This window comes from Saccostrea echinata, unplaced genomic scaffold (assembly GCF_033153115.1).
Source record: "Saccostrea echinata isolate AGI-Se365-2 ecotype Australia unplaced genomic scaffold, CSIRO_AGI_Sech_v1 ptg000018l, whole genome shotgun sequence".
NCBI classification, from domain to species: Eukaryota; Metazoa; Mollusca; class Bivalvia; order Ostreida; family Ostreidae; genus Saccostrea; species Saccostrea echinata.
The window spans coordinates 3,246,737-3,269,058 of NW_026889767.1; the positions used below are offsets into that span (position 1 = coordinate 3,246,737).

The 22,322-nt window shown below is 33.7% G+C and overlaps 1 protein-coding gene across 1 annotated transcript; it reads right to left on the reverse strand.

Moving 5' to 3' along the window:
• Positions 1 to 3,292: 3,292 nt before the first annotated feature.
• On the reverse strand, positions 3,293 to 15,214 carry LOC133189390 (glucose dehydrogenase [FAD, quinone]-like). The gene is made up of 11 exons (XM_061324771.1): positions 15,140 to 15,214; positions 14,728 to 14,936; positions 13,800 to 13,989; positions 13,520 to 13,651; positions 13,023 to 13,144; positions 11,373 to 11,540; positions 10,677 to 10,815; positions 8,730 to 8,866; positions 6,786 to 6,948; positions 5,864 to 6,098; positions 3,293 to 3,738 (listed from the first exon to the last, which is right to left on the reverse strand). Exons 2-11 carry the CDS (start codon positions 14,830 to 14,832, stop codon positions 3,543 to 3,545), a joined length of 1,587 nt encoding a protein of 528 aa, XP_061180755.1. The 5' UTR covers positions 14,833 to 14,936; positions 15,140 to 15,214; the 3' UTR covers positions 3,293 to 3,542.
• Positions 15,215 to 22,322: the final 7,108 nt, after the last annotated feature.

The following is a 22,322-nucleotide window of genomic DNA, read 5'->3' on the forward strand; positions in this document are numbered from 1 at the left end:
GGTCACATGGTAAATAAGGCTGAAAGTTCAGTTTTTCCTCTTGAGGTGCATTATCTATTAATCCATGCATTTGGATGAAAAAGTCAAACACACTGTTCAGTAACTGCTCATTTGTTACAGATGACACTTTTTCGGCCAAACAAAGTTTGATTTTGTCCATTTTGTTGTAAACAGTAACCTTTTCTTCTTCAGATTTAACATAAAATCTAATACATCCAGTAACAAGTGGTTTTTCTTGTACTTTGCGCCTTTCATTCCGCACTTTCATTTCTTCTCCAGCATCAGATCTTCGTTTCTTTCTCCCTTGTTGTTCTCTATTCTCATCTCGTATTCTCTTTGGTACTTGTTCATCCATCTTTACTTACTTCTTTATCATGTAATAACAGATTTTGTGAATATGTAAGTAAATTGTGTGTCAAGTCAGCAGGTGGTACCAGCCCTACTATGGTCAGTGGGGGTGCCATAGGGTAGTCAGAATGATTTCTGTATTAAGAACTCATTATCATATGCTATCATATTTGTTTCTTATTTAATTTTCTTATAATGTTTTCTTTAATTTTGCCTTGTGCCCTTTTATTTTTATAACTTACTAATTATATAACTATGAGAATGTGCAACTTGGTAAAACAAAATTGTGGCCTCCTTTATATTACTCTGCATCTCTGACCATAGACATGTTTACTTCATTAGATAGAGGGTAATGTAAGGGGGTATATTACATGATTTAGACAATGTTATTAACAATTTGAACATTACATTTTAATAAAAATCGAACAGCAGTACAAAAAAATTAAAATATTTAAAAATCATTTAAAAAAAAAAAACTTTATGGACAGCATTATGCACTACATTTTGATGCTATCATACCCTTGACTTAGTCAACTCTTCCACAGTACATGCTGTGAAGTTTGGCGGGAAGATTTTTCAGTGGTCAATCAATTTTCTTTGTTTTGACCATTCCATTGGAAGCCATATCAGTGAAGGAGTTATCGTGTTTTTGCTATTTTTTTGTTATGTCTGAAACAAGGAGACAAGTTTGTTTGAATCTTACAGAAGTTGAACTCAATTCTGTCCAAGCTTTGTTTTCACACAGTGAATGGGATTTTGATTCTTGTGTTGTTTTTAATAACTGGTCAGAGGGAAATACCGATGAAGAGATAAGACCTGCTGTAAACCAGGAGATAATAGTCTGCAACACAAGTGAAAATCCTGGCCAGAATGAGGAGCAGCAACCAGCGGGTGGTAATTCTGGACATGGAGATGATGATGAAACACCACAGGTGAATGACCAGGAATGCATGTATTGTTTTTGTCATCCATGTGTAACTACAAACAGACAGAGTTGGCTTGGAAACGGTTCACCACCTCATGTTAGGAACTCCGCAATCAGGAAAACCAAACACAAGAAATTCTGGACAATGATGTCAAGAAGATATGCGTGGAATCATCCGCGATACATTGCTAAGAAGGCTGAAAAACTTAATCAAGGTGACTGTGAGAATATAGTGTAGACACTCAGAGAAATAATGCCTGAATGTGTATTATCTTTAGTTAGGAATTTATATCCTAATCCTTCAGGAAGGCCATACATGGGACACAAGTGGTTATAATACTCTAAATATTATGCAACTAATGTGCATTAAAACCTTTATTTTCAATAATAAGTATGACAAATATAATATTTTTGTTTTGAATATTGATTGTGTATATGGATTTATTCAATTCAGCAAGGAATGTCAATGCAGTAAGTGGCTAATAAACTTGTTTATGAATCCACATGGCTCTGTTTATTTACATTTCTGCTTTGTTCATTACAATTCAATATGACCAGGGGTCAACTTGCCATATATAGAGCAGAGGTAAATTTGAAATCTGTTCACTTCAGATGTTTTGATGTATATTTTGGCATATAAAATAATCAATTAATGAATATTTTTACATACTGGAATAACTGAAAAGGAAATGTACTACTGTGCCAATTTTTGAGCCAGTACAACATATTAAGATGTGATTACGTTTCAAAACATCTCTGCTCAGCTGAACATGTAGGATAATATGTGATTTTCAAATTTAAGCTCCTCCCATTTCCTTTTATACTCCAGGCCTGGGTTTAAGGAAATCGTAAGTGAAAAATCTGTCATAACTTTACGAGAGCCCCAACCCTCTTTTAAGTATTTTAAAACCGATTTTATTGAAAAAGTATAACCGCAAAAACCAAAATAATAATAATTCAAGACTTTCATTCTTAAAATAATAATTTTTCAAGACTTTCAATCTTAAAAAAATCAGCAAAACAAACAAAAGAAAATTGTAATAAATGAAAGTATGTATTTTTTTTTTTTTAGCAAAGTTTAAAATGGATCTCTGTTCATATTTTCATTGTTAAACAGAAATGAATCTTCTAATTTGCACGCAAACAAGTTTGTGCTTTTTCTTCTTTGTACCGTGTTAGAACTAATGTTTGTAAAAAATAACCTGTTAAGAAATACAAACCCAAAAACTGCTCAAAAGTAATATGTCCTGATAGGTGTATGTATAACTGTTTAAGGTTATATCGAAAGAGGGCAAAGGTTTTGCACTTGTCATATGGAACGTTGTTTAATTTTGTTTTTTTTTTTTTTAATCCAGAGACAGAGGGGTCAAGATATATCTCGCACGGAGATAAAAGCATTTACAAAAGCATTCGCTGCAATATGTTAATTAAGATAATCTTATTTTATCCATTTAATGTTTTTGTTTTTATTTTGCAAGACGCGGTAGTCTACCTATGAAAATAATTCTTCTTTCGTGAACAAGACGAGTGATAAATGCTTGGAAAAAAGCAAAATTAAGACGTCTTTTAACGCTGAAATTACATAGAGTCTATTTATTTCTCTGTCCATTTTATATACGAATAACAGAAACACTTTTAATGATTTTATGTTCATTCCAATGCATGCTGAAAATGGAATCGGACGTAGAATAGCCTTGGGCTGTAACCCTGAAATGATGAATGAAAAGATTATTTGATTTTGAGTATTACTTGAAGACCACGCAGTGCACTCCTGAGAGAGTTTTCCTTAATAAAATGTATATTAGAATTAATTCTTAACTTTATTTACATTGTATTCATGGTGAAACAATTAGAAGAAAAATAGTAAGAATATTATTTTTTCTCAAATACCCCCCCCCCCCAATAAAATTATGCTTTTCATTAATTTTTTGTAAAAAAAAAAAAAGTAGAAGATTTATAAAAATATTTTTCAAGAATTTTATTTAAAATTTAAAATGCATTATGACTGTGACATAGCAATGTTATTTATCATAAAATCGTTTCAATTGTTATTTAGGGTGAAACTGTTTATTTGTAATATAGACTCTTTATCAAATTATGTGCACATCAGTGTTATCTTACGGATCGTTGTCTACTTGTGTTTTTCATTCCCGAGACTAAAAAGTCAAGATATATCCCGAACGGAGATATCGTCATTTACAAAAGCAATTGCTCTTCATTGATATATCGATAACTCCAATAACAACTAGAGCCTTGATTTTTAGAAGACTCATTCTTTTTTCATCTCTCTCAATAATTTTCTATAATTCTGCAGTCTTTCCCGAATTTGTTGCACACTGTCAATTCCTCGAATCATGTCTGCGGCTTTTTCTGCAATCATGATCGTTGGAGCATTTGTATTTCCTGAAATAACATGGCGCATGACGGAAGCGTCGACTATCCTCAGATTGTTCACACCCCTTACTCTGTAAATGTTCAAAAATTGCTTAGAAAATGGCAGAAGTATTAATATTTGATTTTAAAAACATTTTTTATCTCTTATACTTATGAAAAACATCCATTAGAATGCCATATTGTGAAAGATTTATTGAAAAGAAAACTCAGCAGGGTTATGATATTATATATATATATTAAAAAAATTAATTCACATTACAAAGATTATATTAAACATAATAACGTACACCTGAATTTTTGGAGCGATATTCATTATTTAATCATTAACGGATTTTTCTGTGCTTAAAATGATTATCAATCTTTTTTTTCCTATAAAGTTTAGAACATAAAATAACTTTTTTGGTCTGTTTTTTCCTATAGCAAAACTTCTCCTTTGGGTGTAATATTGAAACGAATTTCGGAATCAAAATCAATAATCCCGTCCTGTCCTCTGGAAGCTTAATGATAAGTATTTCCTGTTTAGTTTACCCTTTCGATCCTCAGAGATCACGTAATAATAGGGTATATAAGTAGCGATAGTAAAGATCTTAGTCAGTTGCAGAATGAAGTCGAGAGAAGTCAGTTGGTTTTCAGCTAAGGCGAAGAACATGAACATGCTTATCAAGTCTTATATGCCTGTATAAGGCTTTTTAGACTTTGTTGTGTTTTTCTGCAAATTGGTAAATATTTTTGTTTGCTTAGCTAGGAAGCGCAAGCGCTCAAGGACAGAATTGGACATTGTAAATATTGTTAATTAAAATCCTTGATTGAGAGGTTTAAATAATTTAATTGATTTATCCCTTTAATTGTTCATGCAGAACAACAGAATCCTCAAACCCAGAAACGTTACAATATGTGCTATTCACTCCCAAAGATTTTTAATTCAAATGTTGACTTATAATTTGATTTCCTGCAATATAATTGATTTGAGGGTTTTCCAACACTTATAGAAATATTCCACAATACTACACAACACTACATAGTATCACTTCCCATCTAGCTTGTAACACGGGATTTGATTGGTAAGCAAGCGGGATGTAAATTTCCGTACACCGGACTTGAGTCGGGGTAAATAACGTGACGACTAAATACATATTTTCTTTACCACAAAAAACAAATACATGACGTGAAGATGCATTTTAACAGGTTGGAAATACCAGTGGCATACTTGATTCTGCCGATCCGGCGTGCCTGGATAAACCGGCGATGGCCAGCGACACACTTGATTCTGAGCCGGTATTACACACACATCAAACCGGCTGAGTCGATTGAGCCAGAAATATATTGTCAGTCTCAGGCGGCTCCATCACAGCGTTCTTAAAGATTGTAGTGTTGAATTTAATAGTTTTGAGTCTTGATGCTTTTGATCAAGGTACGCTTGTGCATTGTTTTAAGTACAGTTTTACCATTGATTGATTGGGTTTATGTTGTTAGTCCTGTTCGAGAATTTTTCACTCATATAGAGACTTCACCATGAACCAGTGAAAGGCTTCAAATTTAGTCCTTTACTCGGCACTTAGGGCCATTGAGCAGTGAGGGTTCTTTATCGTGACAACGCATACCGTGGCACGGGGCCTCGATTTTTAAGATCTCATCCGAAGGACCCGAAACTTTCACTTCAAAGTGCCGAGCGCTTGGCGAATGAACAGTTGTTACCTATTTTAAGGTCAGTCGCGGCCGTGATTCGAACACACGACCTTCCGATTACGGAGCGAGCGCTCTGCCAACTGAGTTACCGTGACGGCTTATAGTTTTTACTGTCACGTTTTCGACCCGAGTTCAAATATTGCTTGTATTTCGATACCATTATTATGTATTTTGTTTATCCTACAACATTGTTTTGCATTTGAACTACAAAACAACGTATTTTCAAAAATTTGGGCATATTTCAGCAGTTTAAACAACGACACCATCTGACATCACAATGCTTTTAAGGACGTCGGAGTTCACGAAGCTATATATCGGCATTGACCAAATATAGCTTTGGTTTATTAGGTTACCTTTATTTCGGCTTTGTACGCGGTGGTTTCAGGATAAATAAAAATTCTTTAGATCAATAAAATAATTTTTTTGCACAGAATATCTACTATTATTGTATTAACTTATATTTGAATCCATCATGGGATCTTCTCAAAAGAATTCTTTTAAATCACACACCTTAGTTGTGGATCAACAACAGCTGTTTTATCGTAAGCTGCTCCCATTCTACACGTGGAGGTAGCGTGATACGTAGGTAAAAAGTTGAGCGCCAATCTACATCTCCAGTAATCATCTGATTCGTATGGAAAATATTTACAGTAAAGGAAATAATTTTCATCATAAGGATCCAATGGTGATGCGCCAACGGATCTAAATGCTGTTGTATTTGCTAATTTTAATAGTTGTTTTATTCCTACAATAATAATATAAGGTACTTTAGAATCATTATTGTTCGTTGGGGAGCAATGATCTTTAAAAAACATTGGATTATCAATCTGGATCTTGATTGATCGTGAATTTGAAATAAAACCACAATTTGGCTTCTGGATGATATTCTAGTAGATAAAAAATGATGAACACTAGTTAAAAAAATGAAAAAAAAAAATGAAAAGAGAGACTGTTTTTTTTTAATCCTTAGACACCTTAAAACATATTTCTCATTAAAAACAATGTTAAACCATTCATCACACAATATTTCCATTTAAAAATGAGTATTGAAGAGATCTGCACCGGTACCTGACTAGGTGTAAATATGTTTACAGGAGTAAATGTATGTTAGTTACAGCAAGAAAGTCCCACATGAGTTGTTAGAAACATATGTTAGTTACAGCAAGAAAGTCCCACATGAGTTGTTAGAAACATATGTTAGTTACAGCAAGAAAGTCCCACATGAGTTGTTATAAACATATGGAGTTTTTTGCATATGAGTAAAGAGGTATATAAAGACGCAAAATAGTATTCAGAACAAAACAAATTTGCAAACTGCTGATAGCATCAAATATTTAAGCTAAAACACAGCCACAAAGAACATTTAGAACAGAAGCTGTGTTTGATTATTTGTACTATGTATTAATTAGTATAATAAAGTGTCAAAATCTACCTTTTATCAGCATTTTCATATCAGAAGGATGATCTAAATAATTGGGGTCTATACGGGGCGAATCAAACGGATCACTACTTTGAAGTTGAATCTTCCCTCTACTTTTAGGATGAAGGAGTATACACTGTACCAGAAATGAGCTATGTGGTTTGTTGTTGTGACCCTGTTTTAAAGTACAATACACATGTCTTTAATCCGAAATTGTTCTAAACGGACGGAATGTAATTTATGAAAATCATTACGAAAATATAATTTTTGACTATTTGAAGAAAAAACACAACACCAAATATGAAAAGTGTATTCTTGTTAATGCAGAAGTTATTTGGACAATAAATTTAATTTCATTGGTCATTTGCAAAATTAATTTTGTTTAAAAAATTCTGATTGTACACGGACGTACTCCGAAGTTGATATTAAAAATGATGCTTGAGTTTCTTATTAACAAAACCTATGTACTGTTGGTTTTTCATTCTAATATTTTTCCAAAGATAATTTTCCATTTAATTTCAAAACAAGTTCTCATTAAGTACTTTTTCAAGCTCATGTATTAATTCATATAAGTATTTAGCAAAAGTAAGTTAAGACAACAAAACATTTGATTATTGACCTATTATTTCAATTACCTAATAGATTAAGAAAAAAACAATGATTATAAACTAACAAGTGAGATTTATCATAAACAAAATTATCCCAGCTTCCCCGTCCTACACTTCCCTTATTCATGCAAGAATATACCATTTTCATCTGTATTTTGGGTTTATGTATCCTAGTTGATTCGGTACACAGGAAAATGTTCTACGCTTGATCAATTTCTAAAACGAGGCAGACTTCTAACAAATAAGTTTATGATAAAAGGATATCACAAATATCATGTTAAGACAACATTTTGCAAATTCTATCACCAATACATGTATACATAGCTCGTTTGCAAATACAATCTATTGTGAGGTCGAACATGACTGATGTCTTTCATGCGGTAGCGGGCAATTGTTTTCGCACTGAATTGTCTGATCGAACCACACTATTTACCTTCGGTCTGACTGCCTGCAAACAGGGTACTAGGTCAGAGCCCTATCAATAAATGAATATTTTTGCCAAAAAAAAAAAAAAAAAAAAAAAAAAAAAAAAAAAAGATCTGGAACATGTGCAGAATTTTAATTGGGACTGTTCAATTTCTACCTGTACGAAAAGTTGCTTCTTGACCTTGTTACTGTAAAATCATATATTTTCGTGGGGTCAAATTTTCGGGGCTTGAGCAAAAAATATTGGTTTGTGGGGATTTGATTTTGTGGATGGAGAATGTTTAGTAGTAATGCTCATGGAATTTTACACTTCGTGAGGGTCATAAATTTGTGGGTCTGTCCATGCCTCAAACACAACGATAATTAAGCCCCCTCGAAAATTTCACAGTACATCATAAAGAATAATTTCAATTAAATTATGGGTCTACAATGGAGATAAGGTACATGAAGTCTGCATTCAATCACTGTATTATTTTGCTAAATTTGTCGAAGTTAACATATCCTTATTTTTTTATCCAAATAAAAGTGCAGGAACACCACTTATTTTGACGGTCTTGGTAACCACTTTAAATCAATATGTATTGTCTGACTGCCCAACAATCGTAATCACAAGATATAAGTAATCATACACTATTTTTTTTTAAATCTGTCAATTTATATTGAACCCACGAGAGAAAAAGAATTAAAAAAAAAACCCTAGGACTCAAATTCCTGAATAAATAAATAAATAAATAAATATAAGAATAAATCTAAAAATAAATTAATAAATAAATATATATATATATATAAAAAATCAGCGAAGTATGATTGCGATAAATAGAAATATTATGGCTTTATCCCATTTTCTTTCAAATCTGTAGTTGATTTGAAAAAGTTTCAACTTTTAAAGTGAAAAAATCATCAAAATTCTTTGAACTCAAACCTCTATTGTTTTAATTAACCGATCGTCCAGAGGAGAAATTCCTGAAACACTGTAAAAAGACAGTTGTAAATATGGAACCAAGTTGTCATCATCATTGAGAAATGCATTCGCTTCAATGTGTGTTTTGCTTAAAGGACCTACAAAAAAGATAAATGACAAAAACCACAATAAAAAAAACAAATTCATCACTGAAATTATGTTAAAGAGAGACGAATGAGCTTCTAAAATATGTGTTACTTTTATCGTTATACATATATATTATATATAAATGAAAGTGAAATATAAATTATTAACTTTAATTCACCTCTTTATGGGATATTTTGGTTCATGCCTCGTTTCTCATTATACAATATCTGAAAAGTCTTGTCTCAACATTTGATTATATACTTCTCAAAAAGTTTAGAATCACCTCTATATAAGTCTTTGATACAATGATAACATATAGAAGTTAATCAAAGTGGTGGATACCGTTCAATGTACGTAAGTATCCTTATCAAGATTATCTAAACATCTAATAACAGCCTTGCTTAAAAACAAAGTTGGATCTTCGAAAGATTTTATTGTTCACGGGAAATAAACAACCTTTCATAAGGGGGGGGGGGGGCTTAATTAGGTTTGTTATCTAAACAAGTTACCCAGGATTATATCATGTTCAGTCATTTTTAAACATCATCTTACAGAGTGAAAAAAAAATGACATCAGCATTGTTAAGCGACCTACGTAAGCGACGTCTCCGTCTCCACTGGTACAGACGACACCTCATATGCAATCAGAGGACTCTTGGTTGCTTCTCTGATGAAAGCAATTTAATCTTTGCCTCATTGATAGCAGAGTTCTTGTATATCGGCGTCTTGAAAAAAGATTTTCTTACGCCTTTGTTAGGGAGCATGATTGCTACACCTTCTACCAGAAGAACCCCATTTTATTCTATTGATGAAAATTTTACATCTCGTCGCTAAGTTGACGAAATTTGCAGTTAATTGTTCCTTCTTTTTTTTCAATCGTTAGAAGAAAAAAAGCATCTTCAAGCGCGTAACACCATACCCCATAGTGAATCGTAATGAAAAAGGGTGACAATAACTTTAAAGAACAGTGATCGATCTCAAAAATATTTAAACAATACAAATCTGTGAAGAGGGCACAAACACGGACCTCCAGAATTTTGAGAGGCGGGATCAGGAGCCCCATCCCCTGTAGACCGTTCACACCCGCCGAGAGCCCTTTGTATGACCAGGTAGACGGAACATTCCGTAGTCAAATTCAGTATAAAATGAATGCCTAACAATTGGTATAAAACAAGTCAGCCAAAATACGACTCAAGGATAGGTTACGTAAAGAATGTTATCCAGTAGAATATAATAACGAGGATCCAATGAAATTAAATATACCGGACACAAGCCCTATCGATTCATCTGTGATGAACTTGGAAAGCGAGTGTAAAGGTCCATCCCTCCAACCACCATCAACGAGCTTTTGGACTGCCTTGCAAAATAGTTAACAACCCCTAGGCTACCGTTAGGGTTTGTATTCGAAGCATAAGTAAGCTTTTGTGCAGCCTGTATTAACGCGCATGGAGGACACATGTGCTACTGAAGTGACATTTCACTATGTGTGACTTTGTAAGTTGACGTTGTCTTTGAAATGTTGGTCGTTAAACTGTTTGCGTTTGGAATGATTTTTCTCTCTATTAATCCATCCACACTTTATTTCATGACATTATGCCCTACTATTTTTTATTTTATACAATTTGTTAAATTGTAGAAAGTGAATAAAACTTATTCTAAATTTTTTGAGTAGTATATGCTTTAACTGGGGAATATTAAATGTAGGTTACAGTAAAACTTACTCATAAGGGATTCTCTAGGACCTCGAAATCGTATCCCAGAGCTATTAAAGATTACAATTTAATTTAAACACCGCAATTATGTTTAAAAAATAAAATTTTACCCGACTTTGAGAAACCGTAATCCAAGAAAGATATGGCTGAATGGCTATATGCTGAACTTGTATTATCTCTGAATGACATATGTACGTTAATGTGATCCTCTAAGTTTTCCCCAACAGGCAGATCTGCAACCAGTGGGACCTGTTATGGTGTAAAAACTTTATGATAACAGGTAATCGTAACAATATAAAAAAACCTTATACACAACTGAGGAATTAAGATCTAAATATAAGAAGTATCAACAATAGATCTAGGTTACTTGATACTTAACTACGTGTGATACAAGGAAAATTAAAAAGAAATTCAAGGATTGAAAAGAGAATAAGAATATATAGATCGTCATTGTTATACAGTAGAAGCGGAAACTGGCAAGGAGGTTAAAAATTAAGACAGGGTTATATCAGATCCTCTTAGTAAATCAAATGTTGGGGATAGATCTTTCTATCAAACACATCTTGCCAAAGTCCTTTACGCCATTTCATAGAACACTAATATGAGATTTTTTTTATCAAGTAATAAGGTCTATATTTTTATTATTTAGTAATTTATGTTAAAACATTCAAGGGGCTGATATTTCTTATGTATATTTTCGTACAAAGCTTGGTTTTATTGTTTGGAGAGACTATAAATTTGTAAATTTGGATTAGAATCTATATGAGGAGCAAACAATTTGAAAAATCGAGGAATAATTTTCTTACCCCAACTGATTTTAGATTCTCCATAGGTCCGATACCAGACAACATCAGAATTTTCGGCGAGTTTATGGTTCCAGCAGAAATGATGACTTCTTTTTCTGCTTTTATCTCGTATTTTTCATAATTTTTCACCATCGATATTCCCACTGCCTTCCTATTTTCTATTAATATCTGAATATTATAAGTGGAGAATTTATTTGATAACCAAAAATCTCTTGAATTCATTTCACGATAATATTTTATATTAAATCTGGAAACATGAAAGATTTTGAAATTTCGTAATGTTTATCTAGATATCGATAGATATAATGTCCCTCCACATACATATTTTCATTGTTTCGCTTGACTTTGTTCTTCGGAGTACTCGGTTAGGGTATACCGTCGCGGTAGCTCAGTTGTTAGAGCGCTCACTCCGTGATCGGAAGGTCGTGATTTCGAATCTCGGCCGCGACTGACCTAAGTCGACAAAAAAAAAAAAAATGGATAGCAACTGTTATTTTTTCACGTTGACGTGAAAGTTGCGGGTCCCTCGAATGAGATCTCAAAACCGTGGCCACGTGTCACGGCAGGTGCTGGCACGATGACGATCACTCACTGCTCAATGGCCCCGAGTGCCGAGTAAAGGTGTAAATTTGAAGCCCTTCACTGGTATATGGTGATGTCTCTATATGAGTGAAAAATTCCCGAATGGGACGTTAAACAACATACAATCAATCTATCGCTTAGGGCATGGGCAATCTTTGATAATGAAACTCACCGTTATGTTTATCATCAAGTAAAGTTGTGCATGCAACATTGATTGAGCTTTGAAAAGAAATCAATTCGAAGTTACATTCGCTTTTCTTGCTGAAGCAAAGTTTTTCTTAATGATTCGTCTGCTTATTAAAACAGTCAGTCTGAAAACAGTTGAGACTGGCTTTCTATTGCCACTACTAAGTACACGAGTAAATACCATCGCAAATAATCGCAGAATAGATTAGTAAATAGTCCGAGACAATTCAGAAGTGTAGAGACTAGTTTGTATTTGAAAAAAAAGTCAATGAATTCAAAACGAGGCAGGAATAATAATATTAAAAAATCATATTAAGTTTTAATCCCCTCGATGAACTAATCAAATAAAAAAAAAAACATACCTATTTGTTATACCTTTAAAAATTTGTTCCTATGTAAATCAATACTAATAAAAGTCTGACATTTCCAATGTTTTACTGAGCGGGCATAAAAAAAATTGATGTTTGACCGCGGAGTGAGATATTGGACCTGTCGATGAGATGTTGGACCACTTACGTCACATAATGGGCGGAGTCAGCTAAATCTCATTTGCATTCGTTGGTGGTCGACATACAAGTATGTCAAAAAAAATTAAATAAATAAATAAGAGGTATAACAAAACATATATTGACCGTGTTCTCGGGCAAAATGCGTTTTGTCGACCCCTCGAACCAAACTGTTTGCCTTCAGCCTAACGACCTCAGGCAAACAGTTTGGTTCTTGGGTCCGACAAAACCCATGTTGCCCTCGAAGCCAGTCAATAAATGTATAATACTATACCTGAAGTAATGCACAAATATTCAAATGAATCTCCTCTTATTTTTACTCAATCGTTTAAAAACGGTTTTAAAACGTAGTAATATGATATTTGATTTTTTTTACCTTTGTAACATACGAGTTTGTTACCACGTGAAGATTTGGACGGTTCATGGCAGGCCTAAGGAAAGCTTTGGCGGTGCTCCACCTTTCTCCGTTTCTCACAGTCTCTTGCCCAATGCAATAGCCTTTTATTGTTTAGAAAGAGACGAATTTAAATTTGATATAGGAATGAAGATAAAACACTGTTAGGGTATTTTTATTCTATTCTTACTTGTAATATACCTAACGATGTAACTTTGCTCCCTGAAAAGGGTTTCCTCCTCCACAACTTAATCAAACTGTGGAGAGGACTTACATAGGCAGTGCCTGCTATTAAATCCTTTTATGATAATTCGTAATAAAATATTGTTTAAATTAAAAATGAAACAACTTAATCAACATATATAACTATATAATGCAGTCGATTTGTGTGAAAGGTTCTCTTCCGTCACAAATCAAAGACAGCAGACTTTTGAAGAAAAGAATGTTACCTCCAAACTCATTATATAATAATATGTAACCTATTTGTGTCTTTCCATTACAGTCCACAACCTGGTATCCCATTTCTTCCATAGCCCTCCTATATACCTTGTCGCTGAGATTCGTGGCTGTTCCTTCACTGACAGTCAACGGGCCACCCATTCCATGATACGCTGTACAGATTCATAAAATTATTATTTTTTTTCGGGAGGGACTCAGAAAAAAATAAATTAACATCGAGGTTAATAAATACCTTAAAATCTGTCTTTAAATTGAGATAATTTCTTTTGAAAATAAATATAACAAGATAAAATAAGATACATGAATATCTCAAGCTTGGTATCTGCATGTCTTCAGACTTGATAAAATACGGAAGAACATCCTTGTAACTCCATCCATCTGCACCCTCTCTGGCCCATTTATCGAAGTCATGTCGACTACCTCTTATATATTGCATATTGTTTATAGAACTTGAGCCACCGAGAACACGCCCTCTTGGCCATGTGCATTTCTAACAACAAATTTCATTTAATTGATCATTCAACAGAAAAAAGAATCTTTACACATGGTCCTTAAAGTATGAGTTTAGCGATGATCCTGATTCAGAAGGAAAATTTAAAAGAATCTGTGACTAGTGCTTGTTAAATTGCATATTTCTTGTTTTATATGCAGAAGAAGAGCAATTAATCAACAGATACAATTATTTCCAACGTAATATTTTTCATTGTTTCGATTTTCAGAAGGAGTTAAACATACAGCTCACATTCCTATCAAATAGAGGTTTATACATCATTTAGGAGAACGTAAATAAATAAAATATACGAAAACCTTGCGTAAATTACTATATACAGGGAATTTTTCACCCTTTTAGCCCTACTCACCGGTGGGCGAAATTAAAATGGGATGAATTGAAAGAACACAGTATGATTTGTTGAACAGAACTCTGACTGGGCGAATTTAAAACGGGGCAAAATTGTTTGCAAGTGTGAATGGGCGAATTTAAAACGGGGCGAAAATATCCCTGCATACAGTATTTTTGCGTACAGGTTCATGTATTGAGAATCTGTTAGGGTCACTATACAAGTAAACGGTTCTCAATATAATCCTGAATTCCATAATATTGCATGAAAAAAACATCCTTATAAGCTGTTTTACAGGGAAATTAAAGACATCCATATTATTTTGTTGGACAAAAATGATTGAAAATCAAATACATGCCATATGTATCACTGCTTTACCAATTTGATACCTTGTCTTTCGTATTATGGCATGTAAACTTTTGAGGAACTGTCTTGAAATCCCAGTCATGTTTTGTCGCTTGCAAGACACTTGACATAAATGGGACGTGCATCATTTCATGTTCATCCTCTGATCCCCCCGCCTCCACAATTAGTATCGAGGATCCTAAATCTTCCGAAAGTCTGTTAGCAAGAACGCAACCTGCAGTTCCCGCTCCAACTATTAAAATAATAAATTTACTTAGAGAAATGAATATCGATATTTAATACATGAAATTGGCAAACATGAACAAACGAACATGTTATTAAATAAACATATCTCAAAAACAGAGCAGATGAAAGTGTTAACCTGGGTATTAACAAAATACAAAAAAAAAAAAAAAAAAAAAAAAAAAAAAAAAAAAAAAAAAAATGAATTAATACCTATTATGTAGCTGAAATGACTGTTTATCACTTTATTTTCTCCACCCTTTAAATCAGTTTTTGCAATTTCTTGCATATAGTAGTAGTACAGCAAAACGGCAAAAAACATCCAAAAAATAGTCCACCTATGTTCCAAAACACAACCGCAAATGCCAATCCAAAACGCAATGCCCAATAAGGTGTACGCAATTGAAGAAAACAGCCCAACAAAGTAGTCCACCACATGCCTAACTTTCCCTACAAATAAACATAAAAGAAGTATGAGATAGATCTAGAAACATAAGTTCCATTAGGGTTATCTTTCTATTAGGTTGTATTTTATTGGTACTGTGTATACATTAGTAAAAACCTTATGAAAAAAAAAGATTCATACCTGTAACGTAGTTGTATATACTGGTAAGAACACTTTGAGTTTCTTCTTCTGATTCATTCTTTGCATACCAATAATTGTACACAAAAACAGCAATCAGCGCCCAAAAAATAAATGATGCTAATGTCATGTCTATCTATACCTACAAATAAAACCGGGACTAAAACACGATAGTACAGAAAATGACAAATTCTGAGTTCATAGGTTGCAGGAAGAGATAAATCTCCAAGTGCTTTTCTTTCTTATTTACGCCGTTACCTTTATGCCTCAAAATTTTTTGAAGAGGACGTATTCTGTAAAATCACGAAAAGAAAAACGAATGAAACACCTGCTTATTAAGTAAAAAGGTAAAATAATTATGTCTACAACATAGAACTTTATTTTTTATTCAAGGTTTTTCAATATTGATACATGAATTGTAAAGCATTGCATATTAAGTGATTAAAAAAAAATGGAAAGATTTACAATGGTGAGATACAAAAAAAGGAGTCTGCAATGTTTTGATAATTGTAAAATCTGATATTAGCACGTTAGCAACCGAAATATCCTAAAATGTTATACAATTTATGCACACATTTTCAAAATGTCTGGCACAATTCGAGTCTAACTTTATGAACGAAAGAAATATTTTATGTTTTCTCAATTAGAAATGTAAATTACAATTATTTGTCTCAAACCCTTCATTTTCCACTGACGTAGCTCTCGTGAAATATCCTTCTCATATTGCATACTTTTTGCTGATTGTAAAATGCACAAAAAATATCCACCTTCTCTAACCCACTCATAGTCGCCCGCGTGGCGCAGTGGTTAGAGCGTCTGCTCTAGAGTCGCGGAGTAAGGAGTTGATCCTTACGTCGCGGGTTCGAATCCCACTGTGGGACGTGGAGACCGGTCCTTCGGATGAGACCGTATAAACCGAGGTCCCGTGTCGCAGTAGGTGCTGGCACGAAAAAGATCCCCCACTGCTCAATGGCCGTAAGAGCCGAGTATAGGACAAAATTTGCAGCTCTCCACCGGCAAGTGGTGGCATCTCCATATGAGTGAAAAATTCTCGAGAGGGACGTTTAACAACATACAAACAAACAAACAAAAAACTAACCCGCTCATATTATATTTCATTATGTTTGTGAATTTTCGTTACTTTAATTCAAATATTTATCTCCTGGGCGCTTTAGCTGAAATATTTTTCAATTTAGGGGATCAGGGAGATTGCCCTGATAAATTTCTCTTTGGTATTAAATTGAATTAGATGACCAAGAAGCAACGGAGGGTTTGACCGGTTCACAGGGGACACTCCCTCCGCCATGGCACCTGATCTTACCTCTAATGTTTTAGAGGTCCCTGTTTGCTCGGTCCCTGATTTGTTTGAATGGCCTTTTGAGCTTGAATACTGTTCGTTATCTCCATTTATTTCCTTTCAACCCTGCTCTCCCTGATCAGTGTAATAGGTATCTTTGCCTTTTTTCGAAAAGAAATCTTTTAAAAATTGAGCTGATAAGAGTATTATAAAAGCACCTGTGTTTAAATTGTCTCATCTACATGTTTCCCACCGATAACAAATTAATTTTGTTCTCGCATTCTAAAAAAAATCCAAATAGAGAATATTGGCCCAAAATTATTTCAGCACGTTACCTTTCCATACACAATATATTTTTATTACTAATTCATTAAGAAAAAAAAAATAAGAATAATACTTAAAACATTATAAATATCTTTTGTCTCTCTCTTTCTTTTTTTTTTTTTTTAGATATTGCCTCCTCTCATTAATTGGAAATCTTGGATCCACCTGCCGTTTGAAGAGTAAACACCCTTTGACAATTAAACATTCATGTTACATCGTTACATAATTTGCCCTTTCACATGATTAAATGACAATTAGAGATATGTGTCTGACAAAAATGTTTAAATTACCTGTTTTCTTTTAAATACTAACCTCACTAATGGTATAGAAAGATATATCCATGAAGGATTGTAGGGTATATATAAGCTACCTACATAGAAATAAGGAAGGAGTTCATTAACCGTGAAAACAGCTATCTGATATCCTACCTTTGTTGATCTGCTACTTCGGTATATCTCGTCATGTTCAATCAACCGGAAAGTTGGGCGACCATTAAAGCTTCCCTGTGTGTAAGATTGTTACTCATGATTCATTTATCCAATTTGATCTTTACTCTGTTTTTAGAGGTCCGAGTTTCCTCTGCTCACATTCTATATTCTGAAGTTGGATCTTTTGGGAATGATTACTGATCTGTATCTGTATTTAATTATACTCAAAAAGGTAAAGGCATTGGCATTTAAAAAAAAAAGAACGTTTTGCTTCATTTTATTTTACTTGCATGTTAGTATGGATTAATGTTCACATTTTGAAGTATACTTTCACGGCCCCGGTCCTTTTGCATCCTCCCCTCAAACAAAGTGTGACAGCATCATACATGCCTGGGAATTTGACATGTCAGTACAGTTTACAATCCTAGTCTCAACATATATTATCGTATGTTACTTTACATTATGATGGAAGTCAGACGAAAAAGATTTTTGATCAAGACTTTAAGAATAAAAACAGAACATGAGAAAATCGACGCTAATTTATTCATTGAATTTGATGAAATATGGATATAACAAACAGTAATCAAGCTCAAAAGTCCTTTGAAAGAATATAAAGTAGGAGCAGAGCTAACGCCATCAGATCTGGAGTTGGGATCAGGTACCATGGAAGATTAAGCATACACTGTACACCGGTCTCACCCGCCGTGCGCTTCTTGTCATGGTCTGACAAACAGAATATCTGTAGACAGTTAAGTGTGTAAATAATGTCCTAACAATTGGTGTGAAAAAGGTCAGTCAGCATTCCACTTCATGTTAGATTGTATTGTATTTGCTGACAATGGCACATTTTCAGGAATAAGACCACAGAAAACATTAAAGTCATTTGTATTAAGGCTGAAATTTGTAAAGCATATCTTGAAAAAAGGAATTGTCAACAGTATCTATCAAAATAACATTTTTCATGGTAATAAATAGGCTCATGGTGTTGAACGATATAACATTAACACAATGTACGCCGATTATTATGTTTGTTTGATGGTAAAGGATTTGTTTCCTTATTAAATTCTTTTACTTCCGTTGTTATCAGTGTACTTGTCTGTCCTGACAATTGAAGGTTCCTTATAACAGATTTTTTTTTTTCATACAACAATATTATTAATTAAAGAATTTATTTTTGGTTAGCATAGCGCTGAAGAACTGAAAGTAAGAAAAGTAAATAAAATAATATGAAATAAAAATTGAAATAAAACAGCTAGGTGCATTTTGCAGATGTCTTATCTACATGTAGATATCTTCAAATTCGATTAAATACGGCAGTACATCCTTAAAACTCCATCCTTCTGCTCACTTTTTGCCCACCTGTCAAAATAATGGCGACTCGATCCCTCTTATCTGGTGCATATGGTTTATAGAGCTTGATCCGCCTAGGACACACCATCTTGGCCTTGTACATTTTTGTCTCTGTCAAGAGTAGGCATGTACAAAGAAATTGATAATAAAGAGTGAATCATAGCCCTTAATTTATTAAGAACAATAAGAACATAAAATATTTTGATTAACGAAACTCAAGTCAATTTTTCAAAAACGACCAATGACTGACGGATTTTGATTCAAAAATGGGATTTTATATTAGTTATATTCTTTCTGCTTTGGTGGCTGATTTCTTCAATTAAAGCAGGCCCTCACGGTAGCTCAGTCGGTAGAGCGCTCCCTCAGTGATCGGAAGGTCGTGTGTTCGAATGAAGGCCGCGACTGACCTAAGACGATGCAAAAATAGGTAGAAACTGTTCCTTCGCCAAACGTTCGACACTTTGAAGAAAAAGTTGTGGGTCTTCCGGATGATACAGTCCCTGAAACGTTCTACTTTCCCACTTGAACGGTGAGCGAACGGTGAACGAACCCTGAACGAACGCAGAGCGAACGGTGAGTGAACGATGTGTAAACGCTGAACGCAACTTGGTGAACGATGTGAGAACGGTGAACGAACGCAGAACGCAAACGCAAACGCATAGTGAACGGTGAACGAACGGTGAACGCAAGATGAACGATTTATCTGCAATGCTTCTGATCTTTTCCTTTCATTGAAACCATTCTATTGTATTCTAATGTCAAGTACCAAAAAAATAAATAAATAATAAATAAATAAATAAATCAATGATTAGATAAATAAATGCTACAACATTTTCTTAAGAAAGACGATACATGCACATTAAGTATCTTTCTTGTATGATGTTTAAATTCAACTTTTTAATCACACGATTTTTATCGCTGTAAAACATTGTAATTGTTACCGAACGTTGTAGTATAAAAGATAAAATTATTTTAGTTGAAAAATAAACATGTCTATTCTTATTTGATATAAATAACCATTACAAATAAAAGAAAACTTCTGACTTATAGAATGAATTGCAACGATTATAACATCCATTCATATATTTCCTTGCCAAGGCGATTCCGTGTAAAATAATGAAAAAAAAATAACAAAGGTCTGTGGACGTATTTGCCTTAATGAACTCGTATTTTAAATTCTTAATGCAATAATATATTTATGTGTCATTTCTCTATTTTTCATGATGATTTATTAAGCATACTTCTACATCTAGACATTTCTCCGTGATTATACTCAGACAAGATAATACAAAGAGGCATATTCATAATATTTGTTTTAGATTGAAATTTCAGAACTTGATATTTAAGTTATATGCTGTCATACTTTTTATTAAACAGACAAATGAGAGAGAGAGAGAGAGAGAGAGAGAGAGAGAGAGAGAGAGAGAGAGATTCCGTGTTTGCCCCCCCCCATTTTTCATGCTTCACCAAATGGTTGTAACTATATGAAAAAAAATCTTAATTTTCTTCTATATTATCGGGCAATGAAAGTAACTTTTTAAATCAACAATATACATTCATTGACTGGGTTCGAGGGCAACAGTTTGGTTCGAGGGGTCGACAAAACGCATTTTGCCCGAGAACACGGTCAATAAATGTTTTGTTATACCTTTTATTTATTTATGTTATTATTATTATTTTTTTACATACATGTATGTCGACCACCAACGAATGCAAATAAGATTTAGCTGACCCCGCCCATTATGTTACGTAAGCGGTCCAACATCTCATCGACAGGTCCAATATCTCACTCCGCGGTCAAACCGCTCAGTAAAACGTTGGAAATGTCAGACTTTTATTAGTATTGATTTATGACAAATTTTTGAACGTATAACAAATCCATTTGTTTGACAATCATACTCGTTTTTCTTCTAATTTTCCTGCTTCAAGTTCACACGATGTCCAGATGCTTGTCCTGTCAATCAAAATCATTCGACACTGTGCAGGTGTGAAAGTCTCGTCAGACCGAACACGAAGTGCTAGTATTTCCAATAAGATTTAACATTTTTTATCATTCCTAGATTTGATTCCAACATTTCTAAAAAAAAAAATAATGAATAAAATACATTGGGCATTAACACTTGATCTTGTAACATACTCTCTGCCAATTTTTAATACCACCGCCGACATGTATTTTGTACTACTATTGTTTAATGACTTTTTCGATGCATGTTGTTTTGAGACTGCAATTTTTGTGCTACAAAACAAATTAACTTCTTTTTAAATGTTGATTGAAATATACTGGGAATACTGACTAAATAACCGATTTAAGGGGAAAAAAGGGGGGGGGGGGCTCTCAATCATATCGAATGGCAAACATATAAAGTTACAGTGAAGGAAGAATTTATTTTCTCTATAACTATAGACTTTATATAGACTCTATATATTAAAGTAGAGAAAATCCTGTAGTGTATTACATATTAAATAAATATTTTTAACCACACTATCAATTCAATTCGCTCCAAAGATATTTAATTAACAGGATATCCGCAGTACTATGTATAATTTTCAGAACTAGTTCTATCACGTATTTCTGTAGTAATTGAAAAAAAAACGTGTTAGATATAAATATTTTCGTAATTTTGCTGCAGTTTGTAAATAAATTGACTTTGAAAATTATCTATCCATTAACGATTTGTCGTCTTTAACATAACAACAAAATGTTGCATTGCTTGAAGTATCTAAATATTGCCCGTATTTAAATTTAATTTTTCAGCATCGTTCTACATAGGTACATACTAATAACATTTATTTTCCAGCGTAAATTACCTTACAGCTAAGTTAGAAAAATTAAAAAAAAAATGATATGTTAGAATATTGTGGATAATTTTTTTCCCAATGATATAATGATTCTTTAAATACGATATGTTAATTATTAAATTAAAAAAGCTGTAAATCCTTACTAACAAAAAGATAAGTCATTTCACTTCGGAGTTCCGAATGACACTGAAGACTGAACGATAAGTGAACGCTGAACGCAAGGTGAACGGAAAGTGAACGAACGGAGAGCGAACGTTGAACGCTTTGTGAACGTGAAAGCGAGCGCACGGTGAACGCTGAACGCAAAACTGTGAACGGAGAGCGGACGGTGAACGCACGGTGAAGGAATGGTGAACGCACGCTGAACGAACGGTGAGTGAACGGAAAAATGGCCCTGAGTGCCGAGTAAAGGTCGGAATCTGGAGCCCTTCACCGGTATATGCTGACCTCACTATATGAGTGAAAAAGTTCTCGAACGGGACGTAAAGCAATTAATTAAAGCAGTAATTGAAAAGTCATTTCTTACGTTGGTCCTTGATAGGTCGACATTAAGGTATTGAGTTTCGAATAATGTCAGCCAAGATGAAAATCAAACTTCGGCCCAGCGCTCAATTA